General features: G+C 41.5%; 1 protein-coding gene across 1 annotated transcript in view; it reads right to left on the reverse strand.

Annotated features, from left to right (window-relative positions):
• CATSPERB (cation channel sperm associated auxiliary subunit beta) overlaps positions 1-22,838 on the reverse strand; it is a 148,625-nt gene that overhangs the window by 81,171 nt on the left and 44,616 nt on the right. Inside the window, 3 exon segments of the mRNA XM_077938830.1 lie at positions 11,197-11,355; positions 13,922-14,071; positions 15,215-15,261. Coding sequence (XP_077794956.1) covers positions 11,197-11,355; positions 13,922-14,071; positions 15,215-15,261 — 356 coding nt within the window.

Here is a 22,838-nt window from a genome sequence, read left to right on the forward strand (position 1 = left end):
TCTTAGTTAAATGTGTTGCAAATATCATCTCCCAGTTTGCAGATTGTTGTTTTTCACTTCTTAGGATATCCTTCATGAAAAAGTCTCTTCGTTTTTCTCTCCTTCTTCTTCCTTTCTCCTCCCTCCTCCCTCCTCCACTTCCTTCTCCTCTTCTGCTTCCCCCTCCTCCTTTTTTTAAAAAGAGGATGCAGAGAACTTTCATTGGATAAAAAGTGAAGTTAAGAGACTCTATGATCTGATTTGGGGGCCTAACCAAATGAGAAAACTGACCGCTAAATGGCTGACTTACAAGTGAGCTTTTGGCCATATCACCAGTGTAACTTAGGATCAGTCTTCATTTCCTTTATTATTTTTCATTTTGAATGTTTAACTGGATCCAAATTATAAGTCATTGCCAAATTACTTTGGAAATATCCTTTGTCTTGATTATGTTACTGCATATGGATGGTGCTCAAAATTATTAAAAATTAATTCAGATGTTTTCAATTTTGTGAAGAGATGGCAGATATTTTCTAGGTCAAAATACAAAAGTGATTTGTGATCTAACTATTGGTTATCTTATATTTTTTTCTTTTTTATTGAGGTAAAAAACACATATCACAAACTTTATCATGTTATCCATTATTAAGCATACAGTTCAGTAGTGTTACATATATTTACACTGCAGTGGAAGAGTTCCCCCACACATGCATAGTCTCCCCCATTACTAGCATTCCCCAACAACTGATGAACCTACATTGATACATCATTACCACGCAGAGTCCATAGTTTACATTAGGGACCTTTCTTAGTCTTGTACATCCTATGGACTTAGACAAATGTATAAGGCATGTATCCACCATTATAGTATGAGACAGAAGAGTTTCACTGCCCTAAAAGTCCTCTGTTCTCGGCCTATCCAACCTCTCTGCCTTCTAATCCCTGGCAGCCACGGATCTTTTTGCTCTCTCCATAGTTTTGCCTTTTCCAGAATGTTATACATTGGAATCATAAAGTTTGCAGCATTTTCAGATTAGTTTCTATCCCTTAGTAATATGCATTTAAGTTTCTTCCTTTTTTTTTTTTTTTTTTTTTTTTTTTTGAGACAGAGTCTCACTCTATCGCCCAGGCTGGAATGCAGTGGTGTAATCTCGGCTCACTGTAACCTCTGCCTCCCCAGTTCAAGCGATACTCCTGTCTCAGCCTCCTGAGTAGCTGGGATTACAGGTGCCCACCACCACACCCAGCTAATTTTTGTATTTTTTGTAGAGACAGGGTTTCACCATGTTAGCCAGGCTGGTCTCGAATTCCTGACCTCAGGTGATCCTCCCACCTCGGCCTCCCAAAGTGCTGGGATTACAGTCTTCCACGTCTTTTACATGGCTTGATATCTCATTTCTGCTTAGCACTGAATAATAATCCATTATCTGGATATACCAAGTATATTTGTCCATTCTCCTAGTGAAGGACATGTTGATTGCTGTACAACCCTCACATCCAACTGGACCGTTTTGTAAGCTCTATTAGATTTACATCAGTTTTAGCTATTGTTCTTCTGTTTCCACAAGAATTGTTCCAATTCCTTGGCCTTTCTAAATTTTTGTTCAACTGTTAGTTCTGTTTCTTAGCTCCATTTCAGAGGACACCATATAAACGCTTTATCTTTAATTCTGACTATTTATTGTCCACAATCAAAACACACATAAATGGATTTTGTGTGTGTGTGAGATCAGGTCTCACTCTGTCATCCAGGTTGGAGTGCAATGGCACAGTCTTGGCTAACTGCAACCTCTACCTCCCAGGTTCAAGGAATCCTCCCACTTCAGCCTCCTGAGTAGCTGGGACCACAGGCACATGCCACCACAGCTGGATAATTTTTTTTGTATTTTTTGGTGGAGACAGGGTTTTGCCATGTTGCCCAGGCTGGTCTCGAACTCCTGAGCTCAGGTGATCCATCCACCTCGGCATCCCAAAGTGCTGGGATTACAGGTGTGAGCCACTGCACTCAGCCTGAATTTTTGAGATGTATAACATACTGGCAAAAAATTTGATCTACATGCTTTTAAACCATTAAGCTCAAGTATGACAACTTCTTACATCACTGTTAGTTTCCAATCCATGGGCCCTAGGAATTCTAGAACAAAAGACAATGAAGCAACCACTTTTTCAAAAAATGACAGAAAATGAGTAAATAAAGTCATAGGATTCTACACAGTTGGAGAAATATACAGAAAAAAAAAAAACACAAGATGGATACTGGAGGAACTTCATGCCCAAGAAGTCTATTTAGATGATCACCTGTTATATATGTGGAGAAACCTGAACACGATCGAATGCAAATTGTGTTCCTCTTATAAGGGGAACAAACGTTCAAGGGTCAAAGAAGAAATTAGGGGTTTTAAACTGATATTGGCTGGGTGCAGAGGCTCATGCCTGTAATCCCAGCACTTAGGGAGGCCAAAGTGGGCAGATCACTTGAGGTCAGGAGATCGAGACCAGCCTGGCTAACATGGTCATGGAACCCCCTCTTTACTAAAAATACAAAAATTAGCTAGGTGTGGTGGCAGGTGCCTGTAATCCCAGCTACTTGGGAGGCTGAGGCAGGAGAATCACTTGAATCCAGGAGGTGGTGGTCACAGTGAGCCGAAATGGTGCCACTGCACTTCAGCCTGGGTGACAGAACAAGACTCCATCTCAAAAACAAACAAACAAAAAAAAAAACAAAAAAACCAAAACTGATGTGGTTAGGCTTTGTGTCCCTACCCAGATCTCATCTTGAATTATAATCCCCATAATCCCCAGGTGTTGAGGAAGGAACCAGGTGGAGGTGATTGGATCATGGGGGCAGTTCCCCCATGCTGTTCTCATGATAGTGAGTGAGTTCTCATGAGATCTAATGGTTTTATAAGAGGCTGTTGCCTCTTCACTCTGCCACTCTTCTCTCTCCTGTTGCCATGTGAAGATGTGCCTTCTGTCATGAGAGGTGAAGCCAGCTGGACTTCCTGGGTCGAGTGGGGACTTGGAGAACTTTTCTGTCTAGCTAGAGGATTGTAAACACACCAATCAGTATTCTGTTTCTAGCAAAAGGTTTGTAAATGCACCAATCAGCACTCTGTGTCTAGCTAAAGGTTTGTAAACGCACCAATCAGCACACTGTGTCTAGCTAAAGGATTGTAAATGCACCAATCAGCACTCTGTAAAATGGACCAATCAGTGCTCTATAAAATGGACCAATCAGCAGGACGTGGGCGGGACTAAATAAGGAAATAAAAGCTGGTCACCCAAGCCAGCAGTGGCAACCCACTTGGGTCCCCTTCCACGCTGTGGAAGTTTTGTTTTTTCGCTCTTCACAATAAATCTTGCTGCTGCTCACTCTTTGGGTCCCCACTACCTTTATGAGCTGTAACACTCACCGCGAGGGTCTGCAGCTTCATTCCTGAAGTCAGTGAGACCATGAACCCACCAGGAGGAACAAACAACTCTGGACACACCCCCTTTAAGAGCTGTAACACTCACTGTGAAGGTCTGTGGCTTCACTCTTGAAGTCAGCGAGACCATGTATCCACCGGAAGGAAGAAACTCTGGACACATCTGAACCTCTGAAGGGACATACTCTGGACACACCATCTTTAAGAGCTGTAACACTCACCGCAAGGGTCCGTGGCTTCATTCTTGAAGTCAGCGAGACCAAGAACCCACAAGAAGGAACCAATTCTGGACACATTTTGGTGACCACAAAGGGACAATCACCAAGTGGTGAGTACCATCGGACCCCTTTTGCTTGCTATTCTGTCCTGTTTTTCCTCAGAATTCAGGGGCTAAATACCGGGCATCTGTTGGCCAGTTAAAAGTGACTAGCATGACTGCAGGATTAAAGACACGGGTGTCAGGCTTTCTGGGAAGGGGCTCTCTAACAACCCCCGACTCTTTGGAGCTGGGAGCTTGGTTTGCCAGGAACCAGCTTCTGCTTTTCCTGTACTTCTGGGCTGAGCTGAGTGAGGGTCAACAGAGAGGAAAGCCATTCAGCTTTGGGGTCCCAACAACAAGTTGGTTGACCCTGCAGCCATGAGTGGAACTCTCAAAGTCACGTCGCCCAAGCAAGACTCGCCCATCTATCCTATCTATCCTGACCCTTGCCTCCTGGGTCCTAATGCCTGTCAGACAAACTTCCTCCCGCCTCTCTTCTCCAAGGCTAGTCACGCTTCTAAAAACAACTCCCTGTCTCTGGTGCTTTTCTAGTTTCTCCTATAAGGATGATTTCTAGTATAAACTTTAGGACTCTATTCCCTTCTTCAGACATCCAGGCTCACTAATCAGAAACACATAATTTTTGCCCAAAGTCCCATTGTAGGGGGCACTACCTGGAATTTTAGGATCCCTCCTCAGACAAGCAGGCCTAATAAAAGCTATTCCCAAAGCTAGGATATGGGGAGCCTCAGAAATTGTATCCTTCCTATTCACATAAGTGAGGACAAAAGGCATCACCCTTTCAACTCTGGAGATCCCTTCCCTCCCTCAGGGTATGGCCCTCTGCTTCATTTTGGGGCATAACATCTTTAGAGGACATGGGTAAAGTCCCATTACTAACAGGAGAATGCTTAGGACTCTAACAGGTTTTCAAGAATGCATCGGTAAGGGCCATTAAATCCGATTTTTCTCGGTCTTCTTTGTGGTCTAGGAGGACAGGCAAGGGTGCATGTATTCGAGAATGCATTGGTAAGGGCCACTAAATCCAACCTTCCTTGGTCCTCCTTGTGGTCTAGGAGGAAAACTAGTGTTTGTGCTGCTGCGTCAGTGAGTGCAACTATTCCAATCAGCAGGATCCAGGGACCGTTGCAGGTTCTTGAGCAAGAGGTGTTTCCGCTGCTGTGTTGGTGAGCACAACTATTTTGATCAGCAGGGTCTAGGCACCATTGTGGGTTCTTGGGCAAGAGGTGTTTCTGCTGCTGCATCAGCGAGTGCAACTACTCTGATAAGCAGGGTCCAGGGACTGTTGCGGGTTCTTGGGCGGGGAGAGACACAAACAAACCAAAACCACAGATGGTTTTGTCTTTCAGATGGGAAACACTCAGGCATCAACAGGCTCACCCTTGAAATGCATTCTAAGCTATTGGGACTAATTTGACCCATAAACCCTGAAAAAGAGGCGGCTCATTTTTTTCTGCACGATGGCTTGGCCCTGATATTCTCTCTCTGATGGCGAAAAATGGCCACCTGAGGGAAGTATAAATTACAATACTATCCTGCGGCTTGACCTTTCCTGTAAGAGGGAAGGCAAATGGAGTGAAATACCTTATGTCCAGGTTTTCTTTTCATTGAAGGAGAATACACAATTATGCCAAGTTTGCAATTTACATCCCACAGGAGGACCTCTCAGCTTACCCCCATATCCTAGCCTCCCTATAGCTCCCCTTCCTATCAATAGGCCTCCTCCAATCTCCCCAACCCAGAAGGAAGCAAGCAAAGAAATCTCCAAGGGATCACAAAAACCCCCAGGCTATTGGTTATGTCCCCTTCAAGCTGTAGAGGGAGGGGAATTTGGCCCAACCTGGATACATGTCCCCTTCTCCCTCTCTGATTTAAAGCAGATCAAGGCAGACCTGGGGAAGTTTTTGGATGATCTTGATAGGTACATAGATGTCCTACAGGGTCTAGGGCAAACTTTCTATCTCACTTGGAGAGATGTCATGTTATTGTTAGATCAAAATCTGGCCTTTAATGAAAAGAATGCTGATTTAGCAGCAGCCCGAGAGTTTGGAGATATCTGGTATCTTAGTCAAGTAAATTATAGAATGACAGCCGAAGAAAGGGATGAATTCCCTGCTGGTCAGCAAGCCATCCCCAGTATGGATCCCTACTGGGACCTTGACTCAGATCATGGGGACTGGAGTCGTAAACATCTGTTGACCTGTGCTCTAGAAGGACTAAGAAGAATTAGCGAAAAGCCCATAAATTACTCAGTGATATCCACCATAACTCAGGGAAGGAAGAAAATCCTTCTGCCTTCCTCGAGTGGCTATGGGAGGCCTTAAGAAAATATGCTCCCATGTCAGCCGACTCACTAGAAGGTCAACTGATGCTAAAAGATAAGTTTATTATCCAATCAGCCGCAGATATCAGGAGAAAGCTCCAAAAGAAGCCCTGGCCCCTGAACAAAATCTGGAGGTATTATTAAACCTGGCAACCTCAGTGTTCTGTAACAGGGACCAAGAGGAACAGGCCCAAAAGCAAAAACGAGATCAGAGAAAGGCCCCAGCCTTAGTCATGGTCCTCAGACAAACAAATCTTGGTGGTTCAGAGGAGACAGAAAATGGAGCAGGAATCACCCAGCAGGGCTTGTTATCAGTGTGGTTTACAATGACACTTTAAAAAAGATTGTCCAATGAGAAACAAGCTGCCCCCTCGTCCATGTCCGCTATGCCGAGGCAATCACTGGAAAGTGCACTGCCCCAGAGTGCAATGGTTCTCTGGGCCAGAAGCCCCCAACCAGATGATCCAACAACAGGACTGAGGGTGCCCAGGGCAAGTGCCAGCTCATGTCATCACCCTCACTGAGCCCCGGGTATGTTTAACCATTGAGGGCCAGGAAATTGACTTCCTCCTGGACACTGGCATGGCCTTTTCAGTGTTAATCTCCTGTCCCAGACGACTGTCCTCAAGGTCCATTACCATCTGAGGAATCCTGGGACAGCCTGTAACCAGGTATTTCTCCCACCTCCTCAGTTGTAATTGGGAGACTTTGCTCTCTTCACATGGCTTTCTTGTGATGCCTGAAAGTCACACACCTTATTAGGGAGGGATATATTAGCGAAAGCTGGAGCTATTATCTACATGAATATGGGGAACAAGTTACCCATTTGTTGTCCCCTACTTGAGGAGGGAATCAACCCTGAAGTCTGGGCATTGGAAGAACAATTTGGAAGGGTAAAAAATGCCCGCCCAGTCCAAATCAGGCTAAAAGATCCTACCACTTTTCCTTATCAAAGGCAATATCCCTTAAAGCCTGAAGCTCATAAAGGATTACAGGCTATTGTTAAAACATTTAAAAGCTGAAGGCTTAGTAAGGAAACGCAGCAGTCTCTGCAACACCCCAATTCTAAGAGTACAAAAACTGAACAGTCAGTGGAGACTAGTGCAAGATCTTAGACTCATCTAATGAGGCAGTAATTCCTCTATATCCAGTTGTACCCAACCCCTATACCCTGCTCTCTCAAATACCAGAGGAAGCAGAATGGTTCACTGTTCTGGACCTCAAGGATGCCTTCTTCTGTATTCTCCTGCACTCTGACTCCCAGTTTCTCTTTGCCTTTGAGGATCCCACAGACCACACATCCCAACTTATGTGGATGGTCTTTCCCCAGTGGTTTAGGGATAACCCTCATCTGTTTGGTCAGGCACTGGCCCAAGATCTAGGCCATTTCTAAAGTCCAGGCACTCTGGTCCTTCAGTATGTGGATGATTTACTTTTGGCTACCAGTTTGGAAACCTCATGCCAGCAGGCTACTCTAGATTTCTTGAACTTTCTAGCTAATCAAGGGTACAAGACATCTAGGTTGAAGGCCCAGCTTTGCCTACAGCAGGTCAAATATCTAGGCCTAATCTTAGCCAGAGGAACCAGGGTCCTCAGTAAGGAACGAATATAGCCAATAGTGGCTTATCCTTGCCCTAAGACACTAAAACAGCTGCGGGGGTTCCTTGGAATCACCAGCTTTGGCCAACTATGGACCCCCAGATACAGCAAGATAGCCAGGCCCCTCTATACTCTAATCAAGGAGACCCAGAGGGCAAATATTTATCTAGTAGAATGGGAACCAGAGGCAGAAACAGCCTTCAAAACCTTAAAGCAGGCCCTAGTACAAGCTCCAGCTTTAAGCCTTCCCACAGGACAAAACTTCTCTTTATACATCACAGAGAGAGCAGGGATAGTTCTTGGAGTCCTTACTCAGACTCGTGGGACAACCCCACAACCAGTGGCATACCTAAGTAAGGACATTGATGTAGTAGCAAAAGGCTGGCCTCACTGTTTATGGGTAGTTGCAGCAGTGGCCATCTTAGTGTCAGAGGCTATCAAAATAATACAAAGAAAGGATCTCACTGTCTGGACTACTCATGATGTAAATGGCATACTAGGTGCCAAAGGAAGTTTATGGCTATCAGACAGCTGCCTACTTAGATACCAGGTGCTACTCCTTGAGGGACTGGTGCTTCAAATATGTATGTGCGTGGCCCTCAACTCTGCCACTTTTCTCCCAGAGGATGGGGAACCAATCGAGCATGACTGTCAACAAATTATAGTCCAGACTTATGCCGCCCAAGATGATCTTTTAGAAGTCCCCTTAGCTAATCCTGACCTTAACCTATATACTCATGGAAGTTCATTTGTGGAGAATGGGATACGAAGGGCAGATTATGCCATAGTTAGTGATGTAACCATACTTGAAAGTAAGCCTCTTCCCCCAGGGACCAGTGCCCAGTTAGCAGAACTAGTGGCACTTACCCAAGCCTTAGAACTGGGAAAGGGAAAAAGACTAAATGTGTATACAGATAGCAAGTATGCTTATCTAATCCTACATGCCCATGCTGCAATAAGGAAAGAAAGGGAGCTCCTAACCTCTGGGGGAACGCCCGTTAAATACCACAAGGAAATTATGGAGTTACTGCATGCAGTGCAAAAACCCAAGGAGGTGGCAGTCTTACACTGCTGAAGCCATCAAAAAGGGAAAGGAGAGAGGAGAACAGCAGCATAAGTGTCTGGCAGAGGCAGGGAAAGACCAGCAGAAAGGAAAGAGATAAAGAGACAGAAATTCAGAGAGAAAGAAAGAGAAAGAGAGAAACAAAGTCAAAGACAGAAGGAAAGAGAGAGATAGAAGTAGTCAAGAAAAAACAGTGTACCCTATTCCTTTAAAAGCCAGGGTAAATTTCTGTCTACCCAGCCAAGGCATATTCTTCTTATGTGGAACTTCAATCTATATCTTCCTCTCAGACAGTCTGCAAGAAATAACGAAATCTATCTTTACTCTACAATCCCAAATAGACTCTTTGGCAGCAGTGACTCTCCAAAACCGCCAAGGCCTAGACCCCCTCACTGCTGAGAAAGGAGGACTCTGCACCTTCTCAGGGAAAGAGTGTTGTTTTTAGACTAGCCAGTCAGGGATAGTAAGAGATGCTGCCTGGTGTTTACAGGAAAAGGCTTCTGAAATCAGACAACGCCTTTCAAACTCTTATACCAACCTCTGGAGCTGGGCAACATGACTTCTCCCCTTTCTAGGTCCTGTGACAGCCATTTTGCTGTTACTTGCCTTTGGGCCCTGTATTTTTAACCTCCTTGTCAAATTTGTTTCCTCTAGGATTGAGGCCATCAAGCTACAGATGGTCTTAAAAATGGAACCCCAAATGAGCTCAACTAACAACTTCTACCAAGGACCCCTGGACTGACCCACTGGCCCTTTCACTGGCGTAAAGAATTCCCCTCTGGAGGACACTACAACTGCAGGGCCCCTTCTTCACCTCTATCCAGCAGGAAGTAGCTAGAGCTGTCATTGGCCAATTCCCAACAGCAGTTGGGGTGTCCTGTTTAGAGGGGGGATTGAGAGGTGAAGCCAGCTGGACTTCCTGGGTTGAGTGGGGACTTGGAGAACTTTTCTGTCTAGCTAGAGGATTGTAAACACACCAATCAGTGCTCTATGTCTAGCTAAAGGTTTGTAAATGCACCAATCAGCACTCTGTAAAAATGTACCAATCAGTGCTCTGTGTCTAGCTAAAGGTTTATAAATGCACCAATCAGCACTCTGTGTCTAACTAAAGGATTGTAAACGTACCAACCAGCACTCTGTAAAATGGACCAATCAGCACTCTGTAAAACGGACCAATCAGCACTCTGTAAAATGGACCAATCAGCAGGACATGGGTGGGGTCAAATAAGGGAATAAAAGCTGGCTACCCGAGCCAGCAGTGGCAACCCACTCGGGTCCCCTTCCATGCTGTGGAAGCTTTGTTCTTTTGCTGTTCACAATAAATCTTGCGGCTGCTCATTCTTTGGGTCCACACTGTCTTTACAAGCTGTAACACTGTGAGGGTCTGTGGCTTCATTCCTGAAGTCAGCAAGACCAGAAACTCAAGGGGAGGAACAACCAACTCTGGATATGCCACCTTTAAGAGCTGTAACACTCACCATGAAGGTCTGCGGCTTCACTCCTGAAGTCAGCAAGACCACGCACCTACTGGAAGGAACTCTGGACACATCTGAACATCTGAAGGGACAAACTCCGGACACACCATCTTTAAGAGCTGTGACATTCACCACAAGGGTCTGTGGCTTCATTCTTGAAGTCAGCGAGACCAAGCACCCACCGGAAGGAACCAATTCCAGATACAATGATTATAAGTTTTCCGAGGCCTTCCCAGCCATGTAGAACTGTGAGTCAATTAAACCTCTTTTCTTTATAAATTACCCATACTCGGACAGTTCTTTATAGCAGTGTGAGAATGGACTAATACATAACCATTTAGTGTGAAAAACTAAAATATGGAAGAGAGTTTTAAGAAGACCTGGAAACAGGGTATCATCTTTACAAATCTCTAAATTTTGCACATAATATAGATAGTTGAGAAACTGAATTAGTTCCTTCTTTGGAAGTCATTGCAGTACTTTCTTAGTTCCAAAGTTTTGCTTAATGTTTCATAATCTGTGGCCCTTACTTTTTTAAACTGTCAGATGCTCCATAGATGGTATAACTACTCCTTTACCAAGCTTTCAGTGTACTGATACAGAACTGACTGAAGGAGCAGCCAGAGGGTGGAAAAAGCTACCAGAAGGAACTTAAAGAACAAAGCCAGAAAGTCAAGCTCAGACAAAATCAAACAGAAAAAGGCAAACATTAAATGCTGGAAACACTAGTTAGAAATACACTTTTGATGAGGTTAGTGGCAAAATCTAAGTAATTCAGAGCTGGAAAGACATGTATAGTAATTGGCAACATTCAAGGTAACTCTGATGTACCCATGGCTCATTTTCATCAGCCAATGAACTACCTGAAAGGTAAAAACTGATAATAGACACCAAGGTTAGTATACAATAAATAGTCAATAAATATTGTCTTCCCTCCCACTGCCATCTCTAGGTCATCAGAGAAGCTCTGTTCTTAATGTACAACCATGCAGCATACAGTAGGTGGATGATTTAACTCTAACACAGACTGAAGTTTCACGTGTACGCACCTGATTGCCATAAACATATAAAAAGTGGCTTCGGGGATGAAATACCATTCCAACGGGAGAAGAGAATGATGGAGGAAACCGAAAAATTGGAAATTTTGCTTGTGCACTTGGTTCATCATTTCTCAGGATGCTCACAGAGACAACGGCAGTTTTCTTAACCTAGGTAAACAAAGAATGAGTAAGTCATGAGAATTTTGCCATTATTATTAGTCTGTGTTACAATTTTTAGAATTTCCTGTTACTTGCATTTTTATTAAGAGAGAGATACACTCACTAACACAACATAGAACTAGAAGGATTAACAGTAATTGTTACCTCTTTACTCCACTACTCTGGCCCCTGCCACACACCCATTTTATAGTTGTTGAAAATGAAGTTTAGGAGATTAAATAATTTGTTGAAAGTTCTATAATTAACAGCAAAGAGAGGTTTATTATAGAATCACTGCTGAACTTGGCAGACAGACTCCAAAGCCCATGCTTATGACTATCATGCCAATAGTATGGATGCCTAAGCCACACCCCAGTTCTATTCAACCATGATTTTAAAGGGGATCAGAATATGACAGCTCAGGCCAGGCACAGTCTTCAGCTTAAAATTATCTTTATATAAAAGTGGTTTGTAATCTCAGCACTTTGGGAGGCCTACGCGAGAGGATTGCTTGAGCCTAGGAATTTGAGAACAGCCTGGTCAACAAAGTGAGACCCAACTGCATAAAAAAAATTAAAAATTAGCCAGGCACGGTGGCATGCACCTGTAGTCCCAGCTACTAATCAGGCCAAGGCAGAGGATCGCTTGAGCCAGGAGTTAGAGTCTACGGTGAGCTATGATCACACCACTGTACTCCAGCCTGAGTGACAGAGTGAGACCGTCTCGAAAGAAAAAAAAGAGATATGAAACCTCAAAATATGCTACTTTTGGCCAGGCACAGTGGCTTACGCCTATAATCCCAGCACTTTGGGAGGCCGAGCTGGGTGGATCACTTGAGGCCAGGAGTTCGAGGTCAGCCTGGACAAAATGGCAAAAACCTGTCTCTACTAAAAATACAAAAATTAGCCGGCGTGGTGGCACACACCTGTAATTTCTGTTACTTGGGACGCTGAGGTGGGAGAATCTCTTGAACCTGGGAGGCAGAGGTTGTAGTGAGCCAAGATTGCTCCACTGCACTCCAGCCTGGGTGACAGGGACTCTGTCTCAAAACAAAAAAATGCCACTTTTATATAAAGATAATTTTAAGCTGAAGACTGTTGAGATTCAACAGATGCAGAGAAAAAACTTTGGAGCCTCTGGTGTCTGACTAAAAGCAGGAACTGCTAGGAAATGAGGCTGACAGAAATTCCTCTTTGGGGCAGATCTACTCCCAGAAGGAAGAATGCAAATAAAACCTGTCCCAAATCCCTTCTCCAGAGGAGTTTTATAGCCCTGAAGGAGAAGGAAAGACCACTCATACCTAGATTTTCAAACATTATCGAAATCATTCATATCTCCTGGCCAGGTGCTGTGGCTCATGCTTGCAATTCCAGCACTTTGGAAGGCCAACGTGGGTGGATCACCTGAGGTCAGGAGTTCAAGACTAGCCTGGCCAACATGACAAAACCCCATCTCTACTAAAAAATACAAAAATTGGCCAGGTGTGGTGGCAGGCACCTGTAATCCCAGCTACTTGGAAGGCTATGGTAGGAGAATTGCTTGAGCCTGGGAGGCAGAGGTTGCAGTGAGCTGAGGTTGCAGTGAGCTGAGATTGCACCACTGAACTCCAGCCTGGGCAGCAGAGTGAGACACCATCTCAAAAAAGCCCCAAAGAACAAACAAACAAATAAAAAATCGTATCTCCTGTTTGCTGTCCTGAAAACCCATTTATCTTTTTTTTTTTTTTAAAAGCAATTTGTGTTTCCATAAATGATTTTCTCCCTCTCCCCTTCACCTATTAAGATGGTACCTAACCTCCACATTTTAACCTCATCACTGAGTTTCCCATGTGTGCACACTGCACATGTAAATAAACTGTTTTCTCCTATTAATCTTTTTTTTTTTTCCGGTTTAATTTGCAAGGCTCCAGTCATTGAACATAAGAAGGTGGAGGAAAGAGTTTTTTCCTTCCCTACAATCTTGATGATAGGGGCTGAACTTATGGTTTTATTTGTTTGTTTGTTTGTTTTCTCAGACTGGGTTTTGCTCTGTCACCTCGCCTGGAGTGCTAGAGTGCAGTAGTGCCTCACTGTGGTCTTGAAGTCCTGGCCTCAAGCCTCCTGCCTCAGCCTCCCGAATTGCTGGGATTACAGGCATGAACCATCACAACTGTCAGTTTATGTGTTTTTTAATGGCTCCAAGAAGAATTCTAATTCACAGGTAAGGTTAAGGACGTTTGGAAGAAAAAAATATAGATCTGTGGCAATTAATTCCATTTTTTTTTCTGTTTAATTAAGCATTTTATGGAATCTTAAATTTATATAGAAAAATCCCAGCTTATATTCTTTAGAGAATTAGCAAGGGAGAATCACTATGCACACAGCATCACGTTTTCCATTTTCATCAAAATGAATGGCAATCAGGCAAGAAATCTCTAAAGTGTCAAGCTATATTATTGATCTTAAATAATTTTGCTGTAGCCAATTTTATTAGGTTCTATTGCCAGACATAACAAGAACTTGAAAATAACTTTCGCTAAGGTAAATTTTTATTGTTGTCATGTCAAGATAAATTCCCTCTGGGATATAAGGCCTACCTTGTTATGGAAGAGGAAAACTCCCGTACCATGCTCTTGGTCAACAAGAAATGTTAGCACTCTTGGAATACTTTTCATTCCTTTAAATACGTAAGGTAAGCAGGGTACCCATTCAAGAAGTGGTTCCTGACTATAAAAACAAGAGCTTGACTATAAAAAAAAAGAAGGGAAAAATTAATGCTGTTTTTGAAACATAAGTTCTAATTCTCTTAGTGAAACTAGCCCAATTGTTCATAGAACTAATGTTTACAGTTTTTTTTAACAAACAGAAATTAACCCTCCCTCCTTGGTCTTAAAACCCACTGGTCTTTAAACTCCTGGTCTTAAAACCTACATTTGTCTCATCTGAATTCCTTCTTTAGGAAATTGACCCTCAGGCAAGAAACTTGACCCTTAGGCAAGGAACTGAAACTCAACAGATCACCACATCCAGATAATGAGAAGTCAGACTCCTCATCCATCATGATTGCTTCCTTACCCATCTCTAATTCCTGTTTTCCTACCTTCCTTTCTGTGTAAATACCCCAATTTTACTCAGAGAGACAGGCTTGAGATTTTTATCTCCCATTCTCCTTGGCTGCAGCACCCGATTAAAGCCTTCTTCCCTGGCAATACTTGTTGACTCAGTGATTGGCAGTCTATACAGCAAGCAGCAGGACCTAGACTGAATCCCTGGTGTTTTAGTAACAGTAGGAAAATAAATTAATAACCATTGTGTTGCTCTGACTGATCACAATTGTTTTTTTTTTAAAAATCCTTAATGTGACTGGGTTTGGTGGCTTACGCCTGTAACCCCAGCACTTTGGGAGGCCAAGAGGGGTGGATCATGAGGTCAAGAGATCAAGACCATCCTGGCCAACATGGTGAAACCCTGTCTCTACTAAAAATACAAAAATTAGCTGGATGTGGTGGAGTGCGCCTGTAGTCCCAGCTACTTGGCATGCTGAGGCAGGAGAATTGCTTGAACCTGGGAGACAGAGGTTGCAGACAGAGTGAGACTCTGTCTCAAAAAAAAAAAAAAAAATCCTTCATGTCTGTGCCTCTCTTCTGAGGGATATGAGCCCAGAAAACATTGCAATGCATCTCTTTCTGGTACAAATTGTTTTTCTAAAATCATTGCTTAGGTCCTGATTAACATAATTAGGTAAGTACTACTAAACCGAAGTAGAAACACCCCTGGGAGCAAAGAGTGATTGTGAAGCCTTTCAGTCTGTAGGATTTTTTAGATTAATCACAATCCATGAAGTCATGTATAACAAAATTTCTTAACTTATAAAATATTCGATATCATACCTCACTTAGGGTTCTGTTTCTCTCAAAGGTGACTGTAACATAATCAACTATAAAATAAATACAAGGGTACAGGAATTATAAGCACATCTGTATTTCTAAAACTGGAAGGGTTAGTCTTAATAGTCATCATGAAAATCATAGAAGTTATTTTTGCAAGTAAACTTTATGGTAAATGAAAATAATAATAATAATAATAAAAGTTATGTATCATCAAGTAATGTATACTTGAATCTAATTTTCTTATCCCTATTGCAAGTGTACCTATTGTCTCAGATTTAAGTTAGAATTTTTTTTTTGTTTTAGGTCATTAACTTATATAAAGCAAACTTACCTTCATATTTTGGTCTAGTTTTATTTTATGTCATTTTATTAAATCTAGTTGTAACTGAGTAGCTTAGATTCAAAATGCATTTTAAAACTTTTTTTATTCCTTTCTTGATTTTTGCCTTTAAAACATACTTTGGAACTTTGTTTCCCTCCCTTCCCATCTGACACTCCCTTGCACTGCTGACTTATCTAATTATGTGCTTGCTTAGAAGTTCCAGGGGCTAATTTTGAAACAAATCAGACATGGAGAGTCAGTTGTAAAATTCCAGAGATTACCTCAAGGAGGTTAGTCTACAACCTGGCCATCATGAAGATGACACCAGCCTATGCTCCAAGTGGACCATGATTCAAGACAGCCACTGGGACAAAACACACAGACCTTGTACCCAGCATCATTCCTGCATGCCTTCCACCCCAAGTTCCCCCTTCTAAACTCCTCTCCCTAGCCTAAAGTTTGGAATGGTCTTTTAAAGGCATGAGCCTGGCTCTCCCAACTGCTGGCTTTTGGAATAAAAGTGACTTTCCTTTCACTGCATCTCATCCTTGTTCATTTGGCTTTATATGTGGCAAGCAGCCAAGCTTGCATTCATTACAAATTTGGTAGTCCCTTTAGGGAGTCTGCATTTTGAGTGGTCTAGTCTGTCAATCTAGTTTGCAGCGAGTGGGGGAATTGGCTGCAGCAGTGTGCCAGGGCTTTCCTCTTCATGCTACCGGATGGGAAAAGAGTTGCTCATGAATACTAGCTGCCGCTGGCAAGCTGACCCTGCAGCTGGGGCTCTGGGCATTTTCCTGGCAGCTGCTGAGATACTTTTGTCTCAGGCAATCTTCCTTCTCTCCCTGTCATGGCGTTAGCTGCCTACTACACTTTGCTGGTGTAGGGTAAGTGACATGTGAAGAAGTTGACGGACTTCAGAACTGGATAAGTCAACTGGAATGTACCCAGTTCTCCTCTGTCTCTTCTGTGGTAACACTTGAGCTCTGCTCCATTTGGACATAGCTGCTTGTGACATTGTCTGGGCAGGAACACCATCTTTATCTGTGGCATCACTTGAGCTTTGTTCTGTTTTGACCTAGCTGCTCATGGAGCCATCTGAAGTTGAGACAAGGTTTCAGGACTTTTATCCAGTCCCCTTGACGGGGAATCAGCCTGGGAGTGTACCATCTGAATCTGTAACTGTGTATGTATGTGATCTACATTTGGGCCCTTATCTACTTGCAACTTTCTTTCCTTCTTTCTCTACCCTTTAAGGCAGCGTGTATAAGCGCCCCCACTCAATCTAGGTATCCAACCCTGAAGTAGAACAATTTCTGTCACCCTGGCTCTTGGCTGAGTTGCTCTGTATTGGACCCCAAAGTACTTCTCAGAGCTGTGCCAAATCTTATGGGGGAAAGAAGCATATGAATTCTTCTGTAGGTTATCTAAATGGGCCTGTATCCCACTTATGGTTTTCAATGCTATTTGTCGGAAATACCTGGGATAAACGTTGAAACAGTCCCAACTCCAATTCTTTTGCCCTTTACCCTTTCTGTCCACTTGTTTTGCCATCTCATTTGTTGCCCTTCCATTACGGCTTACTGGGATTGCAGCAGGACCTGGACTTAGATTAAGGTGGATATGCTAAAAAAAAAAAGGCTATACTGGTCATTGCCAGTCATTAGCCTGTTGGGGAAATTAATTCTTTGACACATTTGGCTCTCCTAACTGTGTGGCAAAATTTACACAGGCATGCCTATTGGGATAATGAATGGTACCATCAACACCGGTTGTGTAAAGTAAGGAGAATTCGCCCAATTCCTGGCAATCTAGTTGCAGGGAATTATTGATAGAGGCAAAAGCAAGGCACCAATAGAGGCTGCTCCTCTGCTCACTAGAGGCCCCTGATTTTGGGACTCCAGCTGGTTACATATTATGGTCCATTTCTGTGCACATTTTAAACTGATGGGCAAATTATAGCAAAAAATAAAAAATAAAAAAAAAAAAGTCAGAGCTCACATGGTTAATTTGCAACTGTAAAGTTAATCAGAGTTCTAAAGCTACCTTCTCTTTTTTTCCTGCCTGCCTTGAATATGCTTTGAATCTGCTTTTACTAAGATGTGGTGCTAAGATAGGACTCATTATTTATGTTCTAACTGAAATGTAAACATTGGAAACTCATTTGGAATGGAAGAAAAACAGGATAAAAGAGACTTTTAAAAACTGAACTGCCACATGAAATTTAAAGTAGTTTCTTCTAATTCTGTAAGGAATGTCAATGGTATGGAACCAAAAAAGAGCCCGTATAGCCAAGACAATCCTAAGCAAAAAGAACAAAGCTGGAGGCATCATGCTACCTGACTTCAAACTATACTTCAAGTCTACAGTAATCAATATAGCATAGTACTTGTACCAAAACAGACATCTAGACCAATGGAACATAACAAAGATCTCAGAAATAACACCACACATCTACAACCATCTCATGTTTGAAAAACCTAAGAAAAACAAGCAATGGGGAAAAGAATTCCCTATTTAATAAATGGTGCTGGGAAAACTGGCTAGCCATATGCAGAAAACTGAAACTGAACCCCTTCCCCACATCTTATAGAAAAATTAACTCAAGATGGATTAAAGGCTTAAATGTAAAACCCAAAGCCATAAAAATCCTAGAAGAAAACCTAGGCAATACCATTCAGGACATAGGCATGGGCAAAGACTTCATGATGAAAACACCAAAATCAATTGTAACAAAAGCCAAAATTGACAAACAGGAGCTAATTACACTAAAGAGCTTCTGCACAGCAAAAGAAACTATCATTAGAGTGAACAGGCAACCTACAGAACGGAAGAATATTTTTGTAATCTACCCATCTGACAAAGGGCTAATATCCAGAATCTACAAGGAACTTAAACAAATTTGCAAGAAAAAAAACAACCCCATCAAAAAGTGGGCAAAGGATATGAACAGACACTTCTCAAAATAAGACATTTACACAGCCAACAAACATATGAAAAAAGAGTGCAACATTACTAATTGTTAAAGAAATGCAAATCAAAATCACAATGAAATACCATCTTACACCAGTCAGAATGGCGATTATTAAAAAGCCAAGAAACAATAGATGCTGGCAAGGCTGTGGAGAAATAGGAACGCTTTTACACCGTTGGTGGGAATGTAAATTAGTTCAGCCATTGTGGAGACAGTGTGGCAATTCCTCAAGGATCTAGAACCAGAAATGCCATTTGACCCAGCAATCCCATTACTGGGTATATACTCAAATGAAAATAAATCATTCTACTATAAAGACACATGCACATTTGGGCCCTTATCTACTTGCTACTTTATTGCAGCACTAGTTACAATAGCAAAGACATGCAACCAAGCCAAATACCCATCAATGATAGATGGGATAAAGAAAATGGGTACATGTACACCATGGAATACTATGCAGCCCTAAAAATGAATGAGATCATGTCCTTTGCAGGGACATGGATGAAGCTGGAAGCCATAATCCTCAGCAAACTAGCACAGGAACAGAAGAAAACCAAACACCACATGTTCTTACTTGTAAGTGGGAGTTGAACAATGAGAACACATGGACACAGGGAAAGGAACAACACACAAAAGAGCCAGTTGGTGGGTGGGGGGCAAGGGAAGAGAGAGCATTAGGACAAATAGCTGATGCATGTGGGGCTTAAGACTTAGATGACAGTTGATAGATGCAGCAAACCACCATGGCACATATATATCTATGTAACAAGCCTACACGTTCTGCATTTGTATCCTGAAACTTAAAGTAGGCCGGGCGCGGTGGCTCAAGCCTGTAATCCCAGCACTTTGGGAGGCCGAGACGGGCGGATCATGAGGTCAGGAGATCGAGACCATCCTGGCTAATACGGTGAAACCCCGTCTCTACTAAAAAATACAAAAAACTAGCCGGGTGAAGTGGCGGGTGCCTGTAGTCCCAGCTACTCGGGAGGCTGAGGCAGGAGAATGGCGTGAACCTGAGAGGAGGAGCTTGCAGTGAGCTGAGATCCGGCCACTGCACTCCAGCCTGGGTGACAGAGCAAGACTCTGTCTCAAAAAAAAAAAAAAAAAAAAAAAAAAGAAAAAAAAGAAACTTGAAGTAAAATAGAAATAAAAATAAAAAACAAAACTGAACTGCCATAGAGACTGCTTTACCCAAATTTTGGTCCATCGCTTTTCTTGGATTACCTACTAAGGCAAACAAAGTTCAGCCATGTGAACAGATTCCAATTTTCTCACAAAAATAATTCAGATCCAGCTATCTTTTATAAAATGATGAGATTATATTGCTATCTTATGGCTAGAATTTGAAGGTAAAAGCTATTGGATATTTGTGTGTGCATATACATGTTTAGATATGTTTATGTGATGTTGATGTATTATGTGATGTGTCATATCTGGCACACTACCAAGCTGGCTTATAAGTAAATGAGTACTCATAAATGAAATCCAAAAGCTCTTCAAATTCACATGAATCTTTGATAAATAAAACTGGTTTTAAATATGATTAATAAAATTAACATAGAAATGTCTTCAGAAGTGTCAGTATACATTTTTGTCTGAGTTTACTGATTAGATATGTTTTGTATTTGCCTCTGCTAGATATATTAAGCTGTCTGGATTTGGCATAAAAGTTATAAGGCTATAAACCCAGCCAAAAGCAGAATGATCTTTGTTTGTATGATTTTTTTGATACATAAGACTAATTTAATATTGGTGGTTCAATGAAAACAGCCAAATCTTCTAAGTTGTCAGCAAAATGCCCATGTGTTTAACTTTAAGGTTCTTAGGTGAACCCCTGATGTTTATGAGCTTTAAAAATGGTTAACAGGAAAATAACTTTAAATAATGACTAGTGCTAATATCTCAGTTTTCAAAAGTAATCTAGATTAATGATTAAAAATGAAAAAATCAAATACATGTAAATGGGGTAAATGCTTGCAGGTAAACTTTTTATGAAATTTAAAATCTTAAAATTATTTTGGATGCTCATTTTGATGTCTGGGTCATTTCCAACTAAAAAAGGGTTATGATGTGGGAAAACATGTTTATAAAACTTGTAGAATTATTTCATCTATAAAATGTTAACATCTGATAAACAGTTCAGGATTTCTTGCTTCCTAAGCTTTCACTAAAGTTTAAAGTTATTAAAAATAAAAATACTAGTTAATATATAATTCTGTAAGTTGTGTTCTTATTAAAATACTTTTTGTATGAGAAAATATCTTATATGGTAAATTTCTGTCCTAAAGTAAAATGGTTGTTTAGGAAAGAGGTAATATAGGACAAGATACAAAGTCTAAGCATGCTATAGATGGCCTGTATCATAAGCCATATCCACAGATGGCCTATGTCAGATGTAAGATTTTACATCTTATCAAGATAATTTCTATGTTGTCTTTATTAGATTTTTGAAAGCTTAAAAAACCTGAGATTTAAAAGGGTTAAGGTTTTTACAGCCACATAACCTTCTACATTGCCCTTAAAGTCTTTTGATTATCACTTTGATTAAATGAATAACTATTATTTTACAATGACCTATTCTTCTATTTTGACCAAATGTTTTGAGCCTTTTAGCATCTTTCACAAACGTCCTCAAAATCAAATCCTAAATTAAGTCTCTGACTTATTTCTTGGGCTCATCAAAGCTATAAAAATTAATCAATGCAAGTATGTAAATCTTTTTATGGCTTCCAGTCAGGTCATAGACTCCAGTATCACCATCTCCAGCTTCTTGAAAAGGTCCTTAACAGGTGCTATTAACAAATCCATGTGCTGTTAAGTTACAGGGCTTTAACTACTAGATGGACATATCTCATCTAAAGAAGATGCTGCCTCTGCCAGTATCTGATACCAATCTCAAGTCAACCAAAGCCTCATCTTTAGACCCAGACAAAGGTGACAATCAACGTATACTGCCTTAATAGGACACAAGACAAGCCTGTATTAAAAAACATTAAGATTCATTTACTAATTTTGCCCCATCTGAATTAATATAATTTATTCTGTGCCTTAATTCTAAATAATTTAAATGTTTAGCTACCTGTGAGCTTCCTTTCCTGTCATTCTCAGAATGAGGCAAGGCTTATAACCATTTTGTTTGAAATGTTGCTAATTATGTTTTACTTTACCTCCAAAATTGAAACTATCCAGTCCTTCCAGGCCCAGGGACTATTGCAGAAGAGGTGGTCATGTGATATTATAAGGGCTGGTTTTGAGGCATAAACTTAGTTCAGAACTTCCAAATCAAGGACAGGCACACAGATGCCTAAACAGCTAAACAAAATGCTTGTGTTTTGTATAACTAATTGCTACAAGCTAAGATTATAGTAGCCCAATGCATAAAATATATACATAAGTCAATTTTATAACTTTGTTATTGGCTTTTGGATTTTAGCTCTTATGCTGCTTACAAGGAATTTTAAGGGTTAATGAGTGCCTGCCCACCTCCATTATAATCTGGCCTGAAATGTTTAATTGGCTATAAGTCTTTTGACTCTAAGTTCCTTGGCTATAGGTGTCCCACTGGAGGGCATGATGGACCTGGGACAGGTAGTCACACCACCCCAGCATTAGTATGGGACAAAGTAAAACTTGGCCATTGATACTGCCTCTGGCATATCTTTACCAAAAAAGAGGAAATATAAACCAAAAAATAAAATACTGAGTCCCCTACCAACTAAACAAATCCTCCCCCTTGGCGAAAGGAACCCCAAGAAAAACCCTTAAAAACTTAATTCCCAGCCATGATGGGATGGAAAGTCAGGCATGCCTCATTATATTCCCTCTGTTTTATGATTTAGACACTACAATTGATCACTATTAATTATCATAAGACTGACAGAACAGGTCTTTATGGCAATAAGCTATCAAATGATAAATAGGACCTAAGATCATACCAGACAAGGATTAAGTCTCCCCCCAAGGTAAATGGAGTCATATGTTACATGCATGTTCATTCAATATGCATGTGTCAGGACCACTTTCATAAATATTCATAGGTCCTCCTATAACTTGTTCAATTCATACATTTAGCCAATCTTTCATCATGTCCCCACAGGACCCCTGAGTATGATGGACAATGGAGAACAAACTTACTTTCTTATTGATATGGCGGGCTATATATTCTATAGTTAACATCTGCCTATCCTCTGATTCAAAAAAGAATGTGATGGTTGCAGGAATGTCAGGGCAAATTGTGACTCACTCCTTCCTACAACTTGTAGATTGTCATCTTGGAGACCACAATGACAGGAGAAACTAAAGAGATGAACCACACTCTAAAAAAATTG

The sequence above is a fragment of the Macaca mulatta genome, chromosome 7 (assembly GCF_049350105.2).
Source record: "Macaca mulatta isolate MMU2019108-1 chromosome 7, T2T-MMU8v2.0, whole genome shotgun sequence".
Classification (NCBI taxonomy): Eukaryota; Metazoa; Chordata; class Mammalia; order Primates; family Cercopithecidae; genus Macaca; species Macaca mulatta.